The 22979-nt window shown below is 35.5% G+C and overlaps 2 protein-coding genes across 4 annotated transcripts in view; one reads left to right on the top strand and one right to left on the bottom strand.

Moving 5' to 3' along the window:
* The window catches only part of LOC145692749 (dynein light chain 1, cytoplasmic), a 63758-nt gene extending 56701 nt beyond the window's left edge, over positions 1 to 7057 (top strand). For all 3 annotated transcript variants that reach the window (XM_081768186.1, XM_081768188.1, XM_081768187.1), the window contains one exon: positions 4059 to 7057. In XM_081768186.1, coding sequence (XP_081624312.1) covers positions 4059 to 4220 — 162 coding nt within the window. In that variant the 3' untranslated portion in view covers positions 4221 to 7057. The remainder of the gene's footprint in view (positions 1 to 4058) is intronic.
* Coq5 (ubiquinone biosynthesis protein COQ3, mitochondrial) overlaps positions 6995 to 22979 on the bottom strand; it is a 383113-nt gene continuing 367128 nt past the window's right edge. The window contains exon 6 of the mRNA XM_081768185.1: positions 6995 to 7225. Within this exon, the coding sequence (XP_081624311.1) occupies positions 7124 to 7225 (102 nt within the window). The 3' untranslated portion in view covers positions 6995 to 7123. The remainder of the gene's footprint in view (positions 7226 to 22979) is intronic.

Genomic DNA, 22979 nt, shown 5'->3' with positions numbered 1-22979 from the left:
AGAACATAGGGTGAAAAACACGTTGTTTCAGAGTTACGAGATGCCGAACTCGAGAAAATTATAACTTTGAGGCTGCCTAGCTCGAAAACAGAGATATGAAAGGCGGTTAAAGTAATATTAGAGGAACTAGTACACTATTTAAATAAGCAAGTTTGAGTTGGGTTGTACCGGCGCACATGATTTTAGAGAGGTGGAAGAGCGGAATCTATACTGCAGTTCTCTCTCTAAAATCCATTGCGCCGATGTGTACCAACTCTGAAACATGGTTATTTAGACAGTGTACTAGTCCCTCTAATATTTATTTAACCGCTTCTAATATCTGTTTTCGAGCTAGGCAGGTTCAGTTCCAATTTTCTCGATTTCAACATCTCGTAACTTTGAAACAACGTGTTTTTCACCCTGTTCATATACTTTTTTTTTTTTCTTTCTTAGGTGTTGAAGACTTCACCAGTGGATTTGGCCTACATAATAAATGAACACCCTGTGTGTGTGTGTATATATAACGGGCTGAAGCGTTTGTAATTAAGTTCTGCACATAGTTCCTATCTCAAACTGGCTTATGTTTTTTTGATTAAAACATGCATGCTATGGGGAAAGGATCAAAATTTATGCCAAAATATGTTCCAAGAATCTCTCAAGTTACGGAAATTGAACTTGTATATAAATTCATTGAAAATAATTGGACATTTGTTTGTTTTCAAAAATTCCATTTCTAAGAGAGGAAGGAAATCCTCCCCCTCCAGATTACCGTGTTTTCGAATCATCACGAGAAAACGGCTGGAGAGTTTGAAATGATTTTTTAAAGGTAATTAGCGCTTGGATTGATTTTTTTAAAGCCTCCATTAAAATTCTTATTCTAAAGCAACAGAAGAGGGGGGGGCGGTAAAATATATCACGTACCCTCATGTTTGGAAGATTAAACTGTATATTACCTACTTGATTGCAAATAGAGATCACTACAGTGTTTTAAAAGCTGTTCTATTTTGTCAATATATAAACATAAATCAATGTTCTAGTTAATCATCTCGGAAAAATGGGTGTTCTGTTTGGAATGAATTTTTGAGCATAGCATTTGACTCGAGCAATTTTTTTTACCTGTCGCTTTCAGCAAAATGCGTATGTTAAGGAGGGAGGGGTTTAAAATTTGACAAACTTGTATCTCACGAGTTCGTGAAGTTCGGCGGATGATACATAAAATACTCATTGGAAATATATATTTTATATCATAGGGTTTCCGAATTCTGGCTCTAAAGTACGAACGTATTTAAAACTTAGTGAATGTGAGGACACTGAATACTTTAAAATCAGTTTTTAAATATAAATTGAGTTGATTCCTGGGTATTTATATCATTAGATCCACACTTGGATTAAAATGCATATTCTAAGGCGAGGAAGGAGTAGATTTTTCGCAAACAATGGCTGAACGTTTGAAAGGATTTTTTGAAGATAGCACGTGGGTCGAGTTAGGTTTTTCATTTCGATTCAAAAACTCAAAATATATATATTTCATATATTTGCCATGAACTTGTTCTTCCCGTGCTAAGAATGGACATTTCAGTTAGTTTAGGAAATGTCCGGTTCAGTTGAATAGGAAGAAAAATAAATTTAAAAAGAAAGAAAGAAAAAGCTATTGATTAAAACCATTATTTTTGTCGTACTGAGTGCAGATCATTTGAAATCAAATATTTATATTCGTACACAGTTCCTGCTGATGTGAAAGTTTACCCTGAATAATTTTACAATTCGAAAGCAAAATATATTGATATTCATTGTGAGAAAATTACGATGAAAGGAGCATAAAAATTTTTCAGAAAAATAAACACACTGCTGAACAAGACTGCACTTATTTAATATAAAAACACATTTACACGTGACGTTTCGATCTTCTAGCCAATATCCTCATCAGACGTACACTGAGTGATACAAAAAATTACTCAAGTATATATACACAATTCATATCCCTATCTGCTCTCTCATTGGCCCGTTCAAACAGCCAATCAGAAGCGTGGAAATCTATCTGAACTGACCAATGGGACAACATAACATTTTACCAGAAAGAAACAAGGAGCAAGCAACCATTGAATATATTAATTCATATACATTTTTCTGTATTTATCAATAATATTTCTCCATTCTTATATATATCGAAACGTCAAGTGTAAATGTGTTTTTATATTAAATAAGTGCAGTCTTGTTCAGCAGTGTGTTTATTTTTCTGATTTTATTCGCAAGACGTTGACTATGATTGTGTGTCAGTTTAAAATTTTTTCGTAATGGAGTAGTCCTTATTTCTCGATTCCAAATGGTTTCTTTACTCATCCCCTTAAAATGGTTCCGTATTAGACTAAAGTAACCCATGAGAAAAGTTAGCTCAATTGAATAATATTAAATGATGCTCTAACATAGTTTTAATGCGTTTATAGCATGAGGCAAAGGTCTGTAAGAAGACTTGTAAATTGGGAACGGCTGGAGGGAGGGAGACCATACCTTGGATAGGGGTAATAGAAATAGAAGCGCATATATTATTGTGTAGTATCTTAATTCTAGCAATCTTGAAGTCAATTTTAAATTCAAGTCAAAAAATTGAATAAGGGGGCCATGTAAATTTTTTTTTCTAAACACCAGAAACGGTTCTGCCAGTATTTAACTTGCATATCTCGATAATCATTTAATACTTACCTTCATAATAAATGTTACATGTTTAACACGTACCGTCACTATATATATATATTTTGATCTTTCTCATCTGTGCGCAACGGGCAGCAGTCCGCCACCAATACTTTGTTTTAACCCCATAAATGAATAACTCTCTTTGTGTATGGTTTTGCATACACGCGGCGAGGATATTAAATGTCGACTGCTACGCCATATGTAATAGCATACACGCTTATAGAGCGAACGTGAAAAAGTGATTATATATATATATATACAGGGTGCGGCACGTAAAAGCGGCCCGTAAAGTGAACACATAAAATGAAATGTAATGTATTGAATATGACTACTCACCTTCACAGCAGGTGCTGAAAGTGTCCTCCGCCCACTTCAACACACATGTGAGCACGATTGAGAAGATTCATATATACCCTTGTCAGTTCTTGTGTTGTAATGCTATTGGTGACATCCTGGATCCTGGTCTTGAGTTCAATTGTGTGTGGATTTGTCTCGTATACTCTTTCCTTTAACAGTCCCCATAAGTAAAAGTCACACGTGGACAAGTCTGGTGACCGAGAGGCCACAAGCCTTTGCTGATTGTCCTCTCTGGTGTAAACATCTCGTGCACAAGGGACAATGATGCAGCTGATGTGTGGCATGTTGCACCGTCCTGCTGAAAGTAACATAACTGACGCTCCTCTTCGGTTAAGTGTGTATAAAACTCCTCCAGGATTCCTATGTACACGTCACTGTTCACTGTCGTCTCAAATATGGGCCCAAAAACACAATATACCAGAATATTACGACGGGCCGGTTTTACGTGCCGCACCCTGTATATATATATGTGTGTGTGTATGGAAAATCATACACGAGGCGCTGCATGAAGGAGCCGTGTGTATAGAAATCCATACACATGGTAGCTCAAGTGTTAAAAATGATATATACTCGTTGTGCAACGTAATGCTAAGTGGTAGCATGTTCTGTACATGCATATTTTAATATACTCCTCCTAAGTAACTCACGTAAGAAACATTTTGGAAACCACAAATATCAGGAAACGTCAGATCTCGGTTATTATTCTAACATCATATAAGAAACCTGAAACCTCCGTAGTTGACTAATTGAACAAGGAATATTATTTAAATCGTATTCACTCTTAAAAATAAAGTCAAAATAATTCAGATTTAAAAATTAACAAATTATTTAACCCTGTTCTCAAGGCTGTTCTTGATTAACCTCCGAAGCAGTGGAGAGGAAAAGTTTGGTTTTGAAAAAGACCTTAAAAAAAAAAAAATCTAAATTTCCAAACCTACATGGATATTAGAGTAATCTGAAACACTAAATTTGTAGCAATATTTGATTCCGAATGAGTTTGATCGATTAATTTTTCTCTATTTTCATTCTAGGACATAGCTGCATATATCAAGAAAGAATTTGACAAGAAGTACAACCCCACCTGGCATTGCATCGTAGGACGAAATTTTGGTAGCTACGTAACCCATGAAACCAGGCATTTCATCTACTTCTATCTCGGCCAGGTGGCAATTCTCCTTTTCAAGAGCGGTTAAATGTTCCGTCCCTGTGCCACGATCTTTACGCCATGCACGTGAGATGGGGGAAATTAGGGACAGTGTTTGATATGTGGGTGACATGAGGGGATTTAAAATTTCAGAATTTTATTCACCACTATCCCACTGGACTGATTACTTACATTAAAAAAAAAAAAAACTGAAAGACATCTCACAAATTTATTTTGAAGTTTGGTTATTGGTGCATATTGCAATAGTTTGCTTGAAGTTACGCGGCACAGCAAATCCTTCCATATTCAAAATCATAAAAAAAAAACTGCTCCACAATACTTAAAAAAAATGTATGAATACGGCTTTTCATTTAGATCTGAAAGTGAATCAAACATCCCTAGAAGAAAATTGATCCCCTTGAATGACGCAGTATTGAGAAAAAAATGTTCGGACCTTGTATATTTTCCATGTATGTATGTGTGTGTGTGTGCGTGAATGTTCATTTCTTTCTTTTTCCTTGTTAGTTTAAAAGAAAGTGGAAGATGATTTTGACAAAGGTTGTTCCTAGCAGATCAGTTTAAGTGGACAAGGTTTTTTTTTTTTTTACTTTTTTTTTTTGAGCTGGTTGAATGTTCAATTTAAAAGCAAGAAATGTGTTCAAGTGAAGGAGGATATAAGATTAAGCTTCCTGAAATGTCTGTTAGTGCGTGAATGGAAATATTTTTCAGTTAATTAAGCTTTTAATTTTCTTTTTCTATCCCGTGTGCACATAACACATGGAAAGTTTTTTTTTTTTGTTAGAAAAATTTGACAAATTTTGTTACTTAAATAATTTCATTATGCTTTTGTTTTTTTATGTCGAAGCTTTAATGTGACAATAAATTTCAGTTAACATAACAGTTGATATAGTTTCTTGTTCTTTTTTTCTTAAGAATAGGAGAAATTTTGAATTGATGAAGTGTGATAGTGCATCAATATAACTACTATACTGTAGTATATGATACCTGTTCGTGCAAATTGTCAAATCTTCTATTTATAGCTATGACTGCCTACTTAATATTTTGTATAGCATACAAATAAAAAGGAAGAAAATTGTGTATATCAGGCCAGTGATTTTTTTTGTAGCAAATATTCTGCTTCTTGTGAATATTTCAAATCTATATATTAGCAAGTTAAAAACTGTTGTCTTCTTTTTTTTCTTTCTGTTTAAATTTTGCTGCCGATTTAACATTGTTTTGTGTAATAACAAGCAAGCACAAATATTATAATCACGAAATTTACGATTTAACTTAGTTTTTGGTATGATGCGGTGGCTGTAGCTATTATCACTATTCCTGCTTGTCCTTTAGAGACTTGCCTTCACTATTTCAATCTTACGATAAAGTTGAGTGTTGTGAAAATAATTCTAACTATATTACGTCGTGTGCATTGTCATTTTTATTTCATTTTTTTTTTTTCATTAAGTGGATATGGTATTAAGTAAATACAGGATGTAATCGTTTTGATATTTCGTGTCGTGATTTGTGGTTTCCAACCAAGTAGAATTTCGTTCTCCGTATCCATTAAATAAAGAATATATATATATATATATGTTCTACTTTCGTGATTTTTCAAGGATTGTATTTGTACATTATTTAATGATCACCGAATTTGTTTCAATAGTTAAAAAGTAAATGTTCCTTGTTAACTAGTTTCACCGAATCATGTGAAATTTGAGCAGTTTATGTATATGTACAGTGTATATATACGTACTGCTAGTGTTTCTTGGAAGTTGCACATTCATTTATAGAAAATTGCTATTTTAAGAGAAGGGAGGGGCTGTAAGTTCTTTGAAAATATTATTTGTAAAGAAGTTTATACAATCCAAAAACAACTATATTTTAAGGGGGAGGGGGAGAAATAGTTTGACTCAAGTTTATTCTTAAGTGAGACAGCTGTTTCGGAAAAGTGTTGAATACTTTGTAGAAAATTACTTCAAAGTTTATGTAATTCTCTGAATACCTAGAACAACTCAACTGCTGTATAGTTGTTCGGTTTGTATCAGCACTAATCTAATGTTCATTTTTACAGTTCTGATTTCATATTTTTGGCACGATTATGGAAAAGCATCCTGAAGTGTTGTGGAATTCAAAATTTCAAATTAAAATACGGTGTTGTACTTAACTTTTCTTTCTTCCCAGTAATTGAACATAGGTCGAGAAAACTTGAAGAGTGGCATAAATGCTGGAGTTAAGTGTTAACTGTATTGAAATTATCACTGGTAAAATCTTTTAAATATTAAATGATTGCGAGTTCTTGGATTGTATAAAAGTTAGGTTTAAGTAATTCAGCTATTTCCTCTGTAGAATCGTAGATTGAAATTCTGTAATACAAACTGCCCATTCTCAGGTGGAAAGAAGGTTTTGAAAATTTCAAATATGTAAATAGTGGTAATTATTTCTAAGGTGGGAACCACTTTATTTTCCTTTTTTCTTTTCGTTCATAATGTAGTTAATGTTCTCTTGCAAATATCAGTATAAAAATATATTTAGTGCCATAATGTATTTAGCTGTCGTAGAACATGTAGAAGCTGCTTACATCATACTGTCTTGGTATCACTCTTGTATGATATAATTTTTCAAATTTTATTTTAGTTTATCAACTTTATGAAGTTGCACATAACTATTTCGGTATTAAATCGGTAAGTTTTCCCCAGTTAGTATATATAAAAGAAATTTCTTTATACATAAGAGATTATATCGGCAGTTAACCCGTTAATGTCTGCTCATATTGTTATTGTACAGTAGAAGCAAAAATGTTTTGATTTTAAAGAAAAACTCAGATTGAAATGTCTTATTGTAATATGTATAATTACAATAAACACTATTAAACTTGTACATTACAAACACTCTCTTAGTATGAAAACACCTTTATAAAATAGTGATAACAAAAGTAAGCCTGTTCGATCACACTCATAACTTGAACCCAGAGTGTATAGCAACGACACCACAGGAAAGATTTTCGTATGAGACACACTTGAAACCTTCATCTTGGATCATCTCTCGGAATTCTTCCTGAAAAATAAGAATAAAATTATTTTACAAATTGACTCCTGTTGCTAAAAGTAAGGAACAGTAAGAATGGAAAATATTATACCTAGTTTGTATTAACAATCGGCTACACAATTTGTAAGCAGCAGCATACGAACTATGTTGCTATTAAGAACCTAATATTTCATTCCTTGTAGGGAAACATCGATATAGAGAATCTGCGAGTAAATGACAGTATTATAATTATTCATTCCTAGGGAGCGAAATGTTGGGTTTGTATTTGCAATAATGTGTGATATTGTTCACAAATAATTTCAACACTTTTTTTTTTTTTATCTTAGTTAATAGGTTTCTTATTTAAGATTACATTTCTAGAAATTTTCACCAGAAAAAACTGGTAAGTTTGCTATGATTCTATGTATTATTGAGTTACTATACAGAATTTCTCTTGATATAGGACACCTCAAGAATAATCTACTTCGACACTGAAGTGCAGAATTGAAGTAACTGATAGAAAAATGCAGATGACACTGATGTAACAGCAACTGTAAACATACAGCCATTCCGAAATTTTGCCTGAAACAATTTTCTGTCTAAATTCTACAATTTTTAGTTATAAGAAATTAATCTAATTCTGAGCTGCGTTATTTCTTCTCCCTAACTTAGGCTAGTTTTAGACGAAAGCATTTATCGTAGCAGATGTGCTGCCAAAAATCTCTTATAATATTCTATGGCATCAAAAGTATATTGTGGTTTTAGACGGTAGCATTTTGATAAGCATTTTGTCGTGACGTAGCAAACAAATCACTGCAGAAGAACGCAATTATGGCTCCAAAACTAAAAACAGATATTTCAGTCATTATTTCTTCTAAAGCCCTTTTTCGCATATGCTTATCATACAAAGGACTTTTAACGGTGCAGTCATATTATATAGATTCATAGATTTTAAAATTTACAGAAGAAATTTTTAATATTTTAATAGAGCAGTGTAGGCCTATAAGTAATGGAAATATGGTGTGCACTTACATCTGAGATGCGTATTTACGTGGAAATATAGAAATTAAAGTCGAACCTGAAATGCACGTAATCTTCAATAGGCTGCCATAAAATTTTGGAAAGTCTGTAATTTCCACATTTTGTATCGAGAACAGAACCCAACCAACCCCTTCGGAGCTTCTAACCCGTTCCCACTACTGCTGCTGCTGCTGCTACAAGTACTACTACTGCTACTACCCTTACTATACCTACTCCTACTGTTACTATTACTAAGTACTTCTACTACTACTACTACTTACTCCTCCTACTACTAATACACCTACTACTACTTACTCCTCCTCCTCATACTACTACTACTACTACTACTTATACTATGGATCCGTATAGTAAAACTACACGTTGCCAGCTGGCTTGAAGAAGACCTGTTAAAGTGAACCTGCACCGGAGAATGTAGTGCACACCTCAAAAATGATTGCTGAAGGTACAATAAATGAAACGAGAAAGTATTTTTAAAAATTAATTTCTGTGTGGATCCGTATAGTGAAACTGCACGCTTTTAACTTTGTACAAACAAGGATGTTCCTCATATTTTTTAATCAACATAATCATAGTATCCCTACTCCAACTCATTCTTTACTACAATTCAATTTTCCACACAAAACAAAGAGCACGGATATTTTACACAAAATCTTTCGTTTCCTTTTAACACACCACGACGCTGCAATCGGAGCAGAAATGCTGGGAAAAATGCTACGAAATAGAGCAGGTTCTATCGACCAGAAATGCCATAGGATATGCCATAGCATGGGAAATGCTATAGCATTTGCTACTTTACACGGTAGGATATCGATGATACGATTTTTGCTACGAGAAATGCTTCCGTCTAAAACTAGCCTTAAACCTTTTCAGTTAGCTTAAAATTTCTATACATCAAAATCTATACCCAGATTCTTATGAACTCTTTCGAATAAGGAAATGGTAAATTTTTATCTAGACCTAAATGTATGTAATTCTAAATGTTTTATATTTAAAACTGATATTTTTCAGTTATATTGATAACGATAATTTCTCCAAATTTTGCCTTTTCTAAGGCTAGTTATCAGTAATAGTAGCACCAGTTACTGCTTCAGAGAATATGTGCTTAACTCCGTGAGTGTTCGAAAGTTTATCGGATTTCCTTCCTGCTTTGCAATTTCACTAATTATTTCCTTAATTATATTCTTTCATCATTAATCTTTTAGTTTTAAAAGGCCATATCGGAACATTAATATCTGTGCGAAGCTGTCGTATCTTGAATTCTGCACTGCATTGTTCAGAATGCGTATATATGCAAATGTGATTATGTAAATTTAAACTAGAACTTCGAATTAAAACGTCACAAATTGATTTGGCGTTAATTGTCAAGATTTAAGACTAAATTGGAAATACTTTAGGATATTCTATGAAAAATAATAGCTGCTTCCAAGGTTTAAGTACTTAAATGTGATTTAAATCTGGGAGAAAGGAAACTGTATAGCTGTGTTGCACCATAAGATTTTTTCTGTAGTGAGGTCTAGTTCAATAATAGGTGGGACAGGTACGGTTGAAACTTCAAGTTCCCAAAGATATTACAGGGTCGAGATATGTAAATTAGTGTATTGAAATGTCAAGAGGGGAGGGGATGCACAGTAATTTAGCATATTTTTTTTTATATATATATACAAAGTTTTAAACCATTCTATTGTCTAGTGGAAGGCAAGAATGAAATATTTAAAATGCATACAAAAAATATTTTAATCTGACAAATGTTGGTAGGAAAGAGTAGAATGTTAGGGGGTGATAGATATTTCGAATGTAGTCGTGAAGTACCTAAAGCACGACTATAATCTTCAATCATTGTTTGAAAATTAATTACATTACGAAACAATTATAACTTTGATAAAGGTGGCTGGGACGTAGTCTGTACCTGAAGGTATAAAACTTGATATTAAGAATAGTCTGAAGCGTTTAATGGAATGGTAACATGAAGTGAAGATTTAAGGGATCGGGTATGAAAGAATCTATACATGTATAATGAACTTGATGTTGTGTGTCGTCTTATGACAAGACTGCTGAACCGTTTGAAATGATTATATGAACATAGCACGTGGCTCGTGCTGAGGTTTTATAGTTTCTCTTTGAAATATTTATGTTAAGTAGGGTGGGTAGGTAGTTAACATTGCCAAGAATAGAATACGTCACAGGGCCCTCAAGTTAAATGAAGCCAGGTATATAAACTATATATATAAAGTGCAAGTGTTAAAGCTCCCAAAAATTCCGCTTCTAAAGGAGGGCATTCTGTGATTTAATTTCCGATTTTGTATTAAGTATATCGCCGAACTATTTGCATGAATTGAGTGAATGCATACGCTTGAGGCAAGAAAATTTGACTTGTCAACTTTGCGAAAGGGACGATTTATGTTCGGATTACGTAACTAGTGAAATCAAACTTGTATCAACAAGTAATCTTGTAAACGAGGGAAAGTTTTTATATATGCGTTCCAAATCTTGTCCATAAACCTTTTTCCACGTGAGGAACAAGCATTGTAGGTGCCTTCTATTTCAATTGGTTTTTATGACTAACATAGACAAAAAAAAAAAAAAAAAAAAAAAAAAAAAAAAAAAAAAAAAAAAAAAAAAACGATCTTTACCCACCTTTTTTGTTATCTTGAAAAAAGATATTTTCGCGCGAATAAAGAACAAGCCATTGTATGGCAAAGGCGAAAAGCCTTCGTAATTTTCATATTCAAGTAAAATAAATTGCATAACGTAAGATTACATTACAAGCAAAATCTTCGGATAAAGGTTTTTCAAGCTTGAAAGTGACATGCGTCAGAGCAAAAGTAGTACAAAATAGCGAGAGGCACGGTTTTGGAACATGGTTAGATTCATAATCCAGAAGTGGTAGAGGTTATAGAGATTCTGGTTACATCGTTTATCACCATGGAGCACAAACGGTAATATACAGCGAGTCAGCAGTTTGCTAGAACCAATAGAATATATTCAATTTCCACTCTTAGATTTCTAAACCTATGTTATGCGTATGTGTCGGAGATCTTGTAGAACGGCTGTCTGACGACTAGTATCAGAGCAAAAACGATGATACACCCTCCATTCCAAAAGAAACCGAACGTTTAAAAAAAAAAAAAAAAAGCAATGTACATTTTGGAACAAATCATTTTTATTAATCAATGTATTCCCCTTCTGCATCGATACACACATTTGCACGCTCCAACAAGTTGTCAAACGACTTCTCCATGTCCTTAATTGAATGGTCTTTAGGACGGCGGTCGTCGCCTTCTTAATGGCATCAATCGATGCGTGCCACTTTCCTTTAATCGCCAAATGCAGTTTCGGGAACAGATAGAAATCGCGCGGAGTGAAATCTGGTGAATAGGGCGGATGATGCAACCGAATAATGTGATTTTTGGCCAAAAATTCAGTTACAAGTCGCGAACGATGTGATGGTGCATTATCGTCCAAAAGAGTCCAACTGCCGATTTCGCGATATTCGGGCCGAATACGACGAATTCTTGCCAGCAAACGCTTCATGACGCCCAAGTAAAACTCTCCAGTGACTGTCTGGCCGGGCTGAACAAATTCTTTGTGGATAATTCCTTTTGAATCGTAAAAACAAATCAGCATCACCGTGACTTTTGACTTCACCAAGCGACTTTTTTTTGGGTGTTCCTTCATCCGGCGCTCTCCATTCAGCACTTTGCCGCTTTGTTTCGGGCTCATATTCAAAACACCGCGTCTCGTCACCAGTTACAATCGATTTCAAGAAGTTTCGATCCTGCCGAGCACTTTTAACGATGTCTTTGCAATGCGCAATTCGATCAACTTTTTGGTCTTCGGTGAGTTTGTGTGGTACAAACCGCGAATTAACCTTCTTAAGGCCCAAAACTTCGGTCAAAATGCGGTATGCGGTTGTTTGAGGAATGCCTAATTCCATTTCAATAACTTTCACCGACGATTTTTTTGTTATGTTTGATGAATTCACGCACTTTTTCGATGTTTTCTTCCGATAATCCGGTTCTGGGACGGCCTGATCTTTCATCATCATCCAGCGTCTCTCTACCCGATTTGAATCGCCTGAACCACTCGTAAACTTGCGTACGGGATAGACACTCATCACCATATGCATTTTGTAGCATTAGGTGCGTTTCAATAAAAGTTTTACCCAGTTTAACACAAAACTCAATTGCTGCTCGTTGTTTGAAACTCATTTTCCGACCGATGTACACAACACACTGACAGTTGAAACGCAATAACTTTGTTGCCGTGCATCCAAATGTCATGACATTTATACCAGTTGTCAATGAGGGTCTATGCCATCTACCGGTAAAATATTACAACAGATGGCACTAGTGGTACTATTTGTTTTCAAAAGTTCGGTTTCTTTTGGAATGGAGGGTGTAGATAGTTTTTTTTCCCAGTCTATTCAGTGTCCCAAGAGCGTTCCAGCCCTCTATTCAAGCCGGAAGTGGTTTAAATTAGCCATTTCCAGTTTCAACTTATCGCCATAGAAGGAAAACAGTAACAGCAGGAACATCGGTTATCCACAATACTCTACCATAACCGGAAGTGGCTCATATTTACTGTTATCACAGGTTTCAGATTGACAATGGAAAATTTGTAAGAGATATCAAGATGTGGTTCTCTGCCATTTCTTCCCAGAAATATGTTTCTTCTTCATTAACCCTATATTCAAACCGGAAGTTACTCATCCATTTTCGATTTCAATATTTTCATTGAACAAAAATTGTAATAGTTACAGATGGTTTTCTGCAATCCATTCAAGGTCTCAAGTGAACAACCATCAACCCGCAGTACTCTACCAAAACCGGAACTGGTTGAAATTTACTACTACGTCCAATTTCAATACAAATTTCCTAGTGAAAAAAATAGAGATCGCGAGGCAGTTCTTACAATCGATTCAGCTTCCCAAGAATAGGTTCCATCTCTTCCGGTAACTATTCAAACCAACAATTCCCAGTTTTAAAATTTATCACCATAGAATAGAAACGACAAGAGATTATTTTTTTCTTTTTAATCGATACAACAAAATTGAAAGCACTTGAATTTACTAAAACTTCTGGTTTCAATACTGATTTTCATACAGTAAAAAGGGTTAAAAAAAAAAAAAAAAAAATCAGTCGACTAAGCGTCCCACGAATAAGTCACAGCTCCGTTAACCCCTCGATTCCAACTGCAAGTGGTTCAAATTAATGTTTACAAGTTTCAGTTTGTATTACCATAGAGGAACAGACACTTTGCTATAATTAATCTATTGTAATCAGGAGTTAGTTGTACTACTACAAATTTGAGTATTTAATTCGCGTGATTTGCAAGTCTACCGTAGTTTCACACCATAGAAAGAAGCATACTTCTTCACATAAACGGCAATCATAGGCGCCTGAGCCATGGGGCAAAAGGGGTCACTTGCCTGGGGGGGCAAACATGGCATTCCCCCCACACTTTCGGAGCACCAAACAATATCCAAAGAATCTTAACTTTCAGGGAAAACTACCTCTCAGATACAAAGAACTGAAATACATTGCTAAATGTTTATCGTATTTAATTTTCTCTCTCATATATATAAATATATATAATTGTGTGTGTGTTTTAATGGTGTTAAGTTTTCATCTATAATGTTCAATATGCTTGGGTCAAAATTAGTGAACCATACATAGGCAACAGCTGGAAAAGAAAAATTCAAGATTCTCAGATTTTGGTAAACCATAGATACAAAGAGCTAGATTCCAGCATTCTTTTAATGCTAGATCAGTTTTAAAATGCGCATGTCCAAAACAATGTGGATTAAAACAACTGCAGATGGAAAAGAGGGTACAATAACCTGTTAGCTCAGCGTGTCCCGTGCCGCAGAAGAAAGAACATAGTAGAAAAGCGAGGTAAGGTCAACTTCTGCCGGTGTCCTGTGAAGCCAAAGAAAAACTTCCGAACAAAGCAAGTATATGGTAAAAGAACCAGTAACATCTTGCTGCCTTGGATTATATTCGTACAATTGCACATGTGGATGGAAAGAAGGCTACGTATCATTCTCACTTCCCTCCTTCTCTTTTATCTCCCCTTAGAGCAATCATGTGAAAGAGGTATCTTTACAGTTTTCTAAAAATTGAGACAAGAAAGAATGCAAGAGAGTTGTCATAGTTTTGGGATAGTACAAGCAAAAGTATTTTTCTTATTGTTGACGAAACTTCAGCCATTTCGCGTCAGGAGCAAGTGAGCTTGTGTATTCGTTATGTAAATGAAGCATGCGAAATATACGAGGATTTCATCGGTTTCTATAAAGTAGAAGGAATTGATGCATCTACATTAACAGCAGTGACTACAGATGTGTTTATACGAATGGATCTATCATTATAAAACTGCAGGGGACAGGGTTATGGTGGAGCTAGTAATATATCCGGTTGTTACTCTGGAGTCCAAGCTAAAATAAAAGTACAACTAAAGGCTCTCTATATTCACTGTACTACCCAGTCTTTACATTTAGCTTTACAGTGGGCAGCACGACAAATTCTTAGAGATGTTCTTGAATTCGTGCGTGCGCTTGTAAATTTAATAAGAGACTCACCGACGCGTTTAGCTAATTTTACGAATATTCAAAAGGGCTTGTCGGAAACGAATTACAGTTGTTCAAGTGTCTCGTTGAGACCTTTATGTCCGAACAGATGGATTGTAAAAGCTCTGTCGTTTGACAGTGTTCTGAAGAACTACGAGCCGTTATTGGAAACTGAAAAATATACATGATGATACAAATACAGGTGGGTCTGTCGCTGGTGGCTTGATGCGTAACATGAAAGTAAAACATTTTTCTCCATGTATTTGAGCTTTGTGTAGAACTGTGTAAACTTCTAAAACATCCTGCTTTGTGTCTTTCTGAGGCTATTGACGCAGCGAAACGAACAAGAGATACTCTCACCAATCTTCGAACAGATGAACATTTTGACAGGGTTTGGACTAATGCTCGACAAAAAGAGAGTTGTTAGGCGTGAAAGAACCAACTCTGCCGCGTCAGCGAAAAATTCCGAGACGATTGGACGATGGCTCTCCAAACCACACTTTTAATGATGTGAAACAGTTGTATAAAGTAGAAATCTGGTATAGACTATTGGATACAGTTTGTGGTGAGATCGAAAGACGGTTTGACCAACAGGACGTGAATACAGCGTTACACACAGAGAAACTTATTGTGAAAGCCGCACGTGATATATAGTATGAAGAACTGAGATATGTACTTGATACGTATAACGATGATTTGGACGAAAGTAGACATCGAGTTCAGCTAAGAATGTTGTGTGATGTTATAAACGATGTCAGATGTTTCAGTGCAAGACGACGTTGATATCCTAAGTAGTATGGAGAATATGTGACACCTCTTCTCTGAAATTAAAACTTTGCTGCAACTACATTTACTTTTACCCGCTACAACGGCTACTGCTAAAAGAACGTTTTCAGCTCTGCGTCGATTAAAGACTTATCTTAGAAACACTGTGACTCAGAGTAGACTTAACCCCTTCAGTGCGTAATTTTCAGATGCGAACCGCTGTAAAAAGTTTTTTTTTTTTTTTTTTTTTTTTTTTTTTTTTTTTTTTTTTTTTAACTTTGGATGTTGCTTCTAAATCTGTTTCAAATTCACTTACATCAGAATCACTAACTAATAACTCTTCCTCGATGTCAGCATAGTTGAAGTATCGTTTTAAAGCCTCTCAAACAAAACTCTGCTCTCAAACAAAACAAAGAATGAAAACTATATTTGACGAAGCCCAAACTCTATTTTATTTTTTATTTTTCCTCCTCTTTTTTTTTAATTAAGCAACAATTGAAACCAGCTGAGCGCAAACTCGCTAAATATTGTCGGGATAACATTACTCATACTATGGGCAAGTATATTCGCCATACGCAATACAAAATAGCCAAAGCAAAATGAAAGCGTATATATACGCCATCCACACAGCAGGTCGTTTTGAAGACACGAGTTAACTCGCCACCCACACTGAAGGGGTTAATCATGTTGCTGTTCTTCAGATTCACTAGGAAAGACTTAACAAATTTGTTATATCTGCGTGATATAGCAAATGAATTCGTATTAAAGACAGAAATCCACAGAAAAACATTCGGTTGTTTCTGAAGCTAAAACTATTGTGTATATGTGGTGTGTTGGGAACTGCGAGTGATAGTGATATAGTTTGACTTTTTAATGTATAAACAGCTTCTACTGTATCTTAAACATTTCGAACATATATATAAAGACCAGGAAATGATCATTTTCAAGAAAGAAGCCTTAAATTTACGTAATCAACCTATTACTTTTTTTTTTTTTTTACCATGGTAGAGCAGTGCAGTAATTTAGTATATAATTAGTTCGTTTTTTTTTTACAGTGCTTTCAAAAGGTAAAATTCATTCCTAATTCGATTAGCAATGATTGTTCATAGTGAAAAATTGTTTTGACTTATGGGCGAGTATTTTTTTTTTTTGTCTGTCAGATTCATCGAATTACCGATGCCTTGTGTGGCAAGTGTGTTCCGCAAGGTTTTTTTTTTTTTTTTTTTTTCAGTGAAATCTCCCAATGTTTTCGGATGATGTTCCCAAATTTTAATCAACCGAAAACCACTAGTAATTGAGGTTAGCACAATTTATTTGTTGATTGCACTATTTAATGTCATTGTCATCAGAACATTTATTTACAATAGTGTGTTTTCTTCGTTGGGGTCTTGCGTAGCGCAATTTGATAATGATCTTGGTTTCCGTTCAAGCGAATTCACTTTCAATTTTTAGAGGGTACAATCGGTCTAAAATGTGAGAAAATACACTGATAGATTTTCCTGGGTTTTTCCTGTTCCAGCAAGTCTTCCTTCCCGATAGGGCGCTCAACAGTGATCGTCTTCTCGTACGAACAGCAACCATGATTGCTGTAGACTACAAATACAAATAAAAATTGAAGCTATGCTTATCCTCAAAGCCAATGACACAAAGAATGATTATTTTAATAATAATAATAAATTATTATTATAAAATTCACTTAATCTTTATTGGCCAATTTTGCCCCCCCCCCACTATTTACATGTGTTAGGCGCCTATGACGGCAATTGGTTTCAATATTGCTCACCATAGAGTAAGCGCGGTATTGGTAGCGAGAAGCATGAATTCAGTACCTTAAGAATAGACTGTCTCAAAAGTTTTATCCTCTAGTAAAGCTTACTACTACTTCTGGCTTCAATGGTGATCATACAGCAAAAACTGTAAAACGAGATGTGGAGTTGTGATATGAATCCAGTATCGCAAGACTGTCATCTCTATCCCTCTATGTAAACTGGAAGTGGTGAGAAGTACCATTTTCAGTTTCAACGAAGCAGTTTTTGTTACGTATTCAGGGCCGCACCAATAGTTTCCATCTATGACTATTACTCTATTGCAAACGAAAATGTAATTAAATTTTTGAGTTCTACATCCCACGGTTATGCCGGTTAGGCTAAAGGAGACTGTGATGAGAGATGAATGAAATGGTGGAATGAAGAAAGTGTGAGGAAACGGGAGAACCCCGAAAAAACCCACGCACACGGTGTTTGTCCACCACAAAGTTCCCTTGGCGGGGGCAGGGTTTGAACCCAGGACCTCAAGCACCAGAGGTGAACGCTCTACCACTGAGCCACCGCGGCCTTATTGCAAACGAAAGTAGCACAAACAACTACAGGTACGATATTGATTCTCATATCACGAGAAAGATACAGGAGGCGACGAACGTTTTCAATATATAATTTCATAATCCCAAGAAATGATTTCAAGTCCTGGCCACTGGTCTAGTGTGGCTAGCGCGTATTTCTTTGATCCACAGGGTCTCGAGTGCAGAAAGCATTGAAGTATTACGGTGGTTCGGATTCCACTTTAAAATGTAGGTCCACGTCTTGTATAGTCTCGATGGCGAAATGGGATGCGAAATTTCAACAAACAACCAAATTTTAAAAAATCATCTCAGTAATATTCTACTGAAACCACAAGAACTAAAATCTACGGGCCTTACGCAGTCATTCTGACACGTGATTAGTGGCATACTAAAGAGTTCGGTTAATATGTTTCCTGCAGTAGTCAGACCTTTAGTATGGCGATAATCATACATCAAAACTACTCTGAATAAAGATTTACGTGTTTAAAATTTAATTTCGCGTTTGATAAGTTCATTTTACTACTGTACATGAAACATGTTTAAAACAAATAAACCATTCACTAGTACTTTGTAAGTACTAAATTGCCTATTTTTGAAAGTAGCCGTATTGTTTTTGACACTGAGTTAGTTACAGAAAATAAAAAAAATAGCAGGGTGTCTATCGGTCACGAGAGTCATGAAAAAGTCACGAAATCAGAAAACGGTCATGAAAGTCACGAAATTTAGCTTTTGGGTCACGATTTTGTTTTTATCTGTACAAATATAAGCACAAACTGGAAAATTTCGTTCTATAAAGTGTCAAAATTCACCACCAAAACTGTCTTTGCTTTGCTTGCGATTTAGTAGCGTCTAAAGCCCATCATATTCTATCGCATGCATGAAAATTCGGTGTAATTTGCACCCAAATTCGCTCTTGAGAATGTTAGGAAATTTTATGGTTTGGTAAAAGAAAAGGTCACGAAAACGTCACGAAATTTCGTTTTGGAATTTTAGTAGACACCTTGATTAGAGATCTTAATGAGAAGTCTTTAAAATTAGTATCAGTACATATAATCACGGTTTCATATTTCGTTCAAATTAATTTTACTTACAGAGTTGTTTTGATACCTTCACGATCAGTCTATACAAGAACATTTTTGGTAATCTGTTACTCTTTATTTTTATTTATAGAATATATAGTGGATAATGCATTAATAATCTCTGTTAGTAAATAACCATATTTTGATATTCTCTAAAATATAAGTTTTACACTGTTTGCGTTTGATAATCATTATTTCTAATTTATGTCCACATAGTAATCAAATAAAACATTTCTGTAAAAAGAAATACGATACAACCCCGCATCTAGGATGGAACTGGCGAAATTCGGGAAATTTTTGAAGGAACTTTTGGCTTCCTAACGTTATTCTGGCTCACCCTAACCTTTATCTGCTCCTTAACTTCGTAGTTGACTGCAATTTTCATACGATGTCACATTGTATACTGACACTATACCTACTGTATTAGTACAGCTCACATATGACGAGAAGAACCCTAAAACAGGGGTAGCGGGGGAAAGGTCAATGACACGGTCAAGTCCATTTTCGGTTTTTGAGGTGTGGTCTATACTTAGATGTCGTCTGCCACTCCGGGTAAAGTTATATATGTGCTATTCCGTGGTGTCATTTGAAACCCCCGTGCGAAAAGTGGGTGAGCCCATACCTACATCACACTACCTCTGCTAGGGTTCTTCTCGTCATCTGTGAGCTGTACTTAAATCATCTGCAGCTTGTTTCAAGGAAGACTGCTACGAAATTGAAATACTTTATCATATATTACACCTAAGAGAAATTGCGATAGTAAATTATTAAAAATAAGTATGAAATTATATATATATATATATATTATTTCTCCTAGTTTCCGAGATAGCGATGGTACCTTTTCAGCCCCTGAAACCTGCTGATTTTCAGTTGCGTGTAGGACATCCTGTACTTGGTGTAAAGCCGAAAATTATATATCATTCGAAAGGTAATGAAATAAGCTTTTTGACGTACAGATTATTGCAAGTATGCCTAAAGAAGGGAACCAACCCTCTAATTAATTTAATACAATTATTCCCTGTTATTGAGTGGAAACACTGTTATTTCGGCAACAGAAAAAAAAAAACTGGAAGGATACTACACTGTATGCCGAGGATGATGATAGAGATAACGTTTTTGGAATGAACAGTAGTAGAGAAAAAAAAATCGTAATGTAAATACGCTGGTAAAAGCAATGTTACTTGGGCCTTGCGATTGTTTATTTCAATATTATTTAATAATGATTTATAATCAAATAATAGTTAATTTACAATAACAGTGTCAAGGGAAATTTATTAATGTTACAATACAAACCAAAAATGGAAAGTACAAAAATATAGCATATATAAAAGAAACAGAAAGGTAGTGAAAATAGAATTGTACGCAGTTTCTGCGAGGCAGTAGAAAAGCAAATTCAGTTAAAAATAGAGTACGTATCAAACAAACCTAACGTCTGGATTTCCGATACAGCTCATGGTATGTGATCAAAAAATGTTTTTAAAATATCACCGTCTTCCATGCATTTTGTAGTACGGGTCATTTACATGTCTTGTTGTCCGTCTGATGCCTTCTATGCGCTCCTTGATGGTAGTATGAATGCTTGGACGGTGTTCTGTACTAGTTCGTCCCTCGAGTTGAAACCTGTCTGTACACAATGTCTTTCAAACTCTGCCACAAGCAAAAATCCATAGCTATTAAGTCGGGTGAACGAGATGTCCAGTTAACTGGTCCGATCCAGCGATTTGATTTTTTTTTCTTTTTTTTTTATCAAGATGCTGACGTACAACGTGGGATTGTGCTCCATCATGCTGGTATATTAACAACCTTATGTGAAGAAGGATATCCTCTAGCAGTCCTGGTAAGTCACCGCGTAGGAAGCGCAAGTATTCTTCACCAGTCAAACGCTGAGAGGCAGGAAAAGGGATCAATAATCGTGCAGTTATTACTATCAAGTCAGTGAAAACAGAGTTGACAGTACGGACATACCGTGTCCCATGTCACTGGATATAACATCCCGTCAGGTGAATACACCGAATCGGTTCGGATGGAACAAAGCCGCTGTATCGTTTCTTAAATCAAGTCTGCCCATAGATGATGTAACTGGCCCTTGAAATCCTACTGATACTGGGTTTATCCATAACGAAGTCCATTTGTCGAGAGCTGGGATCGAACCAGGCATCCCACGCGCCAGAGGTGATCGGTCTACCACTGAACCCTCCCCTCCTCGGCCTCGATTATATATAAGTTGCTAGTAGTAAATCTAGCCCCATAGATCCAGCTAGGAGACGTACCACAACAAAATCCATAGAGCTATCTCGATAGTAAGTGCAAGGCTCGTTAAATAAACAATCAGAAACATGTAAATTACTATTTTCATCATACCCCATCCCCAGTTCAATTGACCTACGTCAGTGCTGGAAATGAATAAAAATTCCACAGGGGGAAAAATCTTCCGGACCCGTGCGTAACCATGTATCACAGACTGGGCTTCCTTTTCAATTGGAACTTCGATGCACTGAATGCTTTTTGCTCTCACTGGTCGACTAGTTAGCACGTGGTCCTGGGTTCGATTCCTGGTAGGACAACACAAAAATTTATTTTGATTATTCATCCGTCTTCTTTAGCCTAAAGGGCATAACTGTGAGATGTTAAACTAAAAAAAAAAAAAGTTTTTCACGGAATTCTTTGGCGGCCAAAGACGTTGAAATTTGAAGGTGCAAGATCGAGTGAATATGGAGGGTGAGGTCAGTACTGAAAACTAGGTCGTCGACAGTAGACAAGTGACACGGGCAATATGGTATCGCATTGTCACGAAAACAAAAACACACCATTGGACATTACACTAATCTCTGCAAAATGACTGGTTTTAGTTTTCTTGAAGGTTGAAGCCCTTTGCATTATGCCCTCGGAGCATTTCATGCTCAAAAATGGGACTGTTGATGTTCTCTAACAAAGTTAATATTACTTTCCGTGACTGCACTGAAAGAGTGGCCTGGATGTGGGGAGTGTTCAACACTATGCTCTATTTGAACTTCTCAGCCCACTCGTAAACTTGTATTCGACTTATTCAGTTGTCATCGTATTGAATTGTAATGAGGCGATGGATTTTTATTGGTTTCATGCCTCCATTCAGCAGAAATTAATGACACTTCGCTATTCCATCTTGCAGCAATCCTGTATGAGTATTGCCATCTTATACAAGAGGACGGGACTACAAATGAAACAATCACGATCCTATTTGATATTGTACACACAATTTTCCCGGTTATTGAATAAACATTATATTCGCAGGAAGACTTACCAGACCTACGCCCAGATGACTGCAACTGCGTTGGTCAGCAGATTCATGGAGCTACAGAATGTAACAATGAGATCCAACATCAATACCCGCGGGACAGTCAAAACCAAAACAATTCATCCGTGTAACTCTTGTAATGACTATCCAGGTTTTAGAGTATACTGCAACAATTTGGCAACTTCTGGCGCATGTAATTTGCCTAATTAACATGAAAGTTTAGCTGCTTAACAACAATCTATCCTTTTAAAAAAAGGGATATAAAACAATAATAAAGGACTGTAATGTGATATATTACGTCCAAACATGTACACAAATAATCTAATTTCTTTTTTAAACTTTATACGGTCGGATCGGCTGCTTTTGTTTACGAAAACAAATATACGGATAACTGCTTATAAACACATGTGCATGAAACTGATTCAAACTGGATAAATACAGCGTAACAGAATCAACTAACTGAAACCGTAATTAGATTTAAAATCACAATTCACAACAGAGAATACGTGTAAGATAATTATGTTCAAAGGTAGATAATTTAAAAAATCAATTAAAAAGAAGTCGAGTTGATATTTTTGGTATGAAATCACATTACTTTCTCGGAAAGCATATTTCATATTCATGAAGTGTGAAAACTAACTTGTAGACCCGTGTTCGGTTGACCTTGTTTAATAAATTATTGATATCGATGTAAGGCGTAACTGCTTTAATATTACACACAA

The sequence above is a fragment of the Thermobia domestica genome, chromosome 8 (assembly GCF_964235325.1).
Source record: "Thermobia domestica chromosome 8, izTheDome1.hap1.1, whole genome shotgun sequence".
NCBI classification, from domain to species: Eukaryota; Metazoa; Arthropoda; class Insecta; order Zygentoma; family Lepismatidae; genus Thermobia; species Thermobia domestica.
This window is presented reverse-complemented; position numbering and strand designations above follow the sequence as displayed.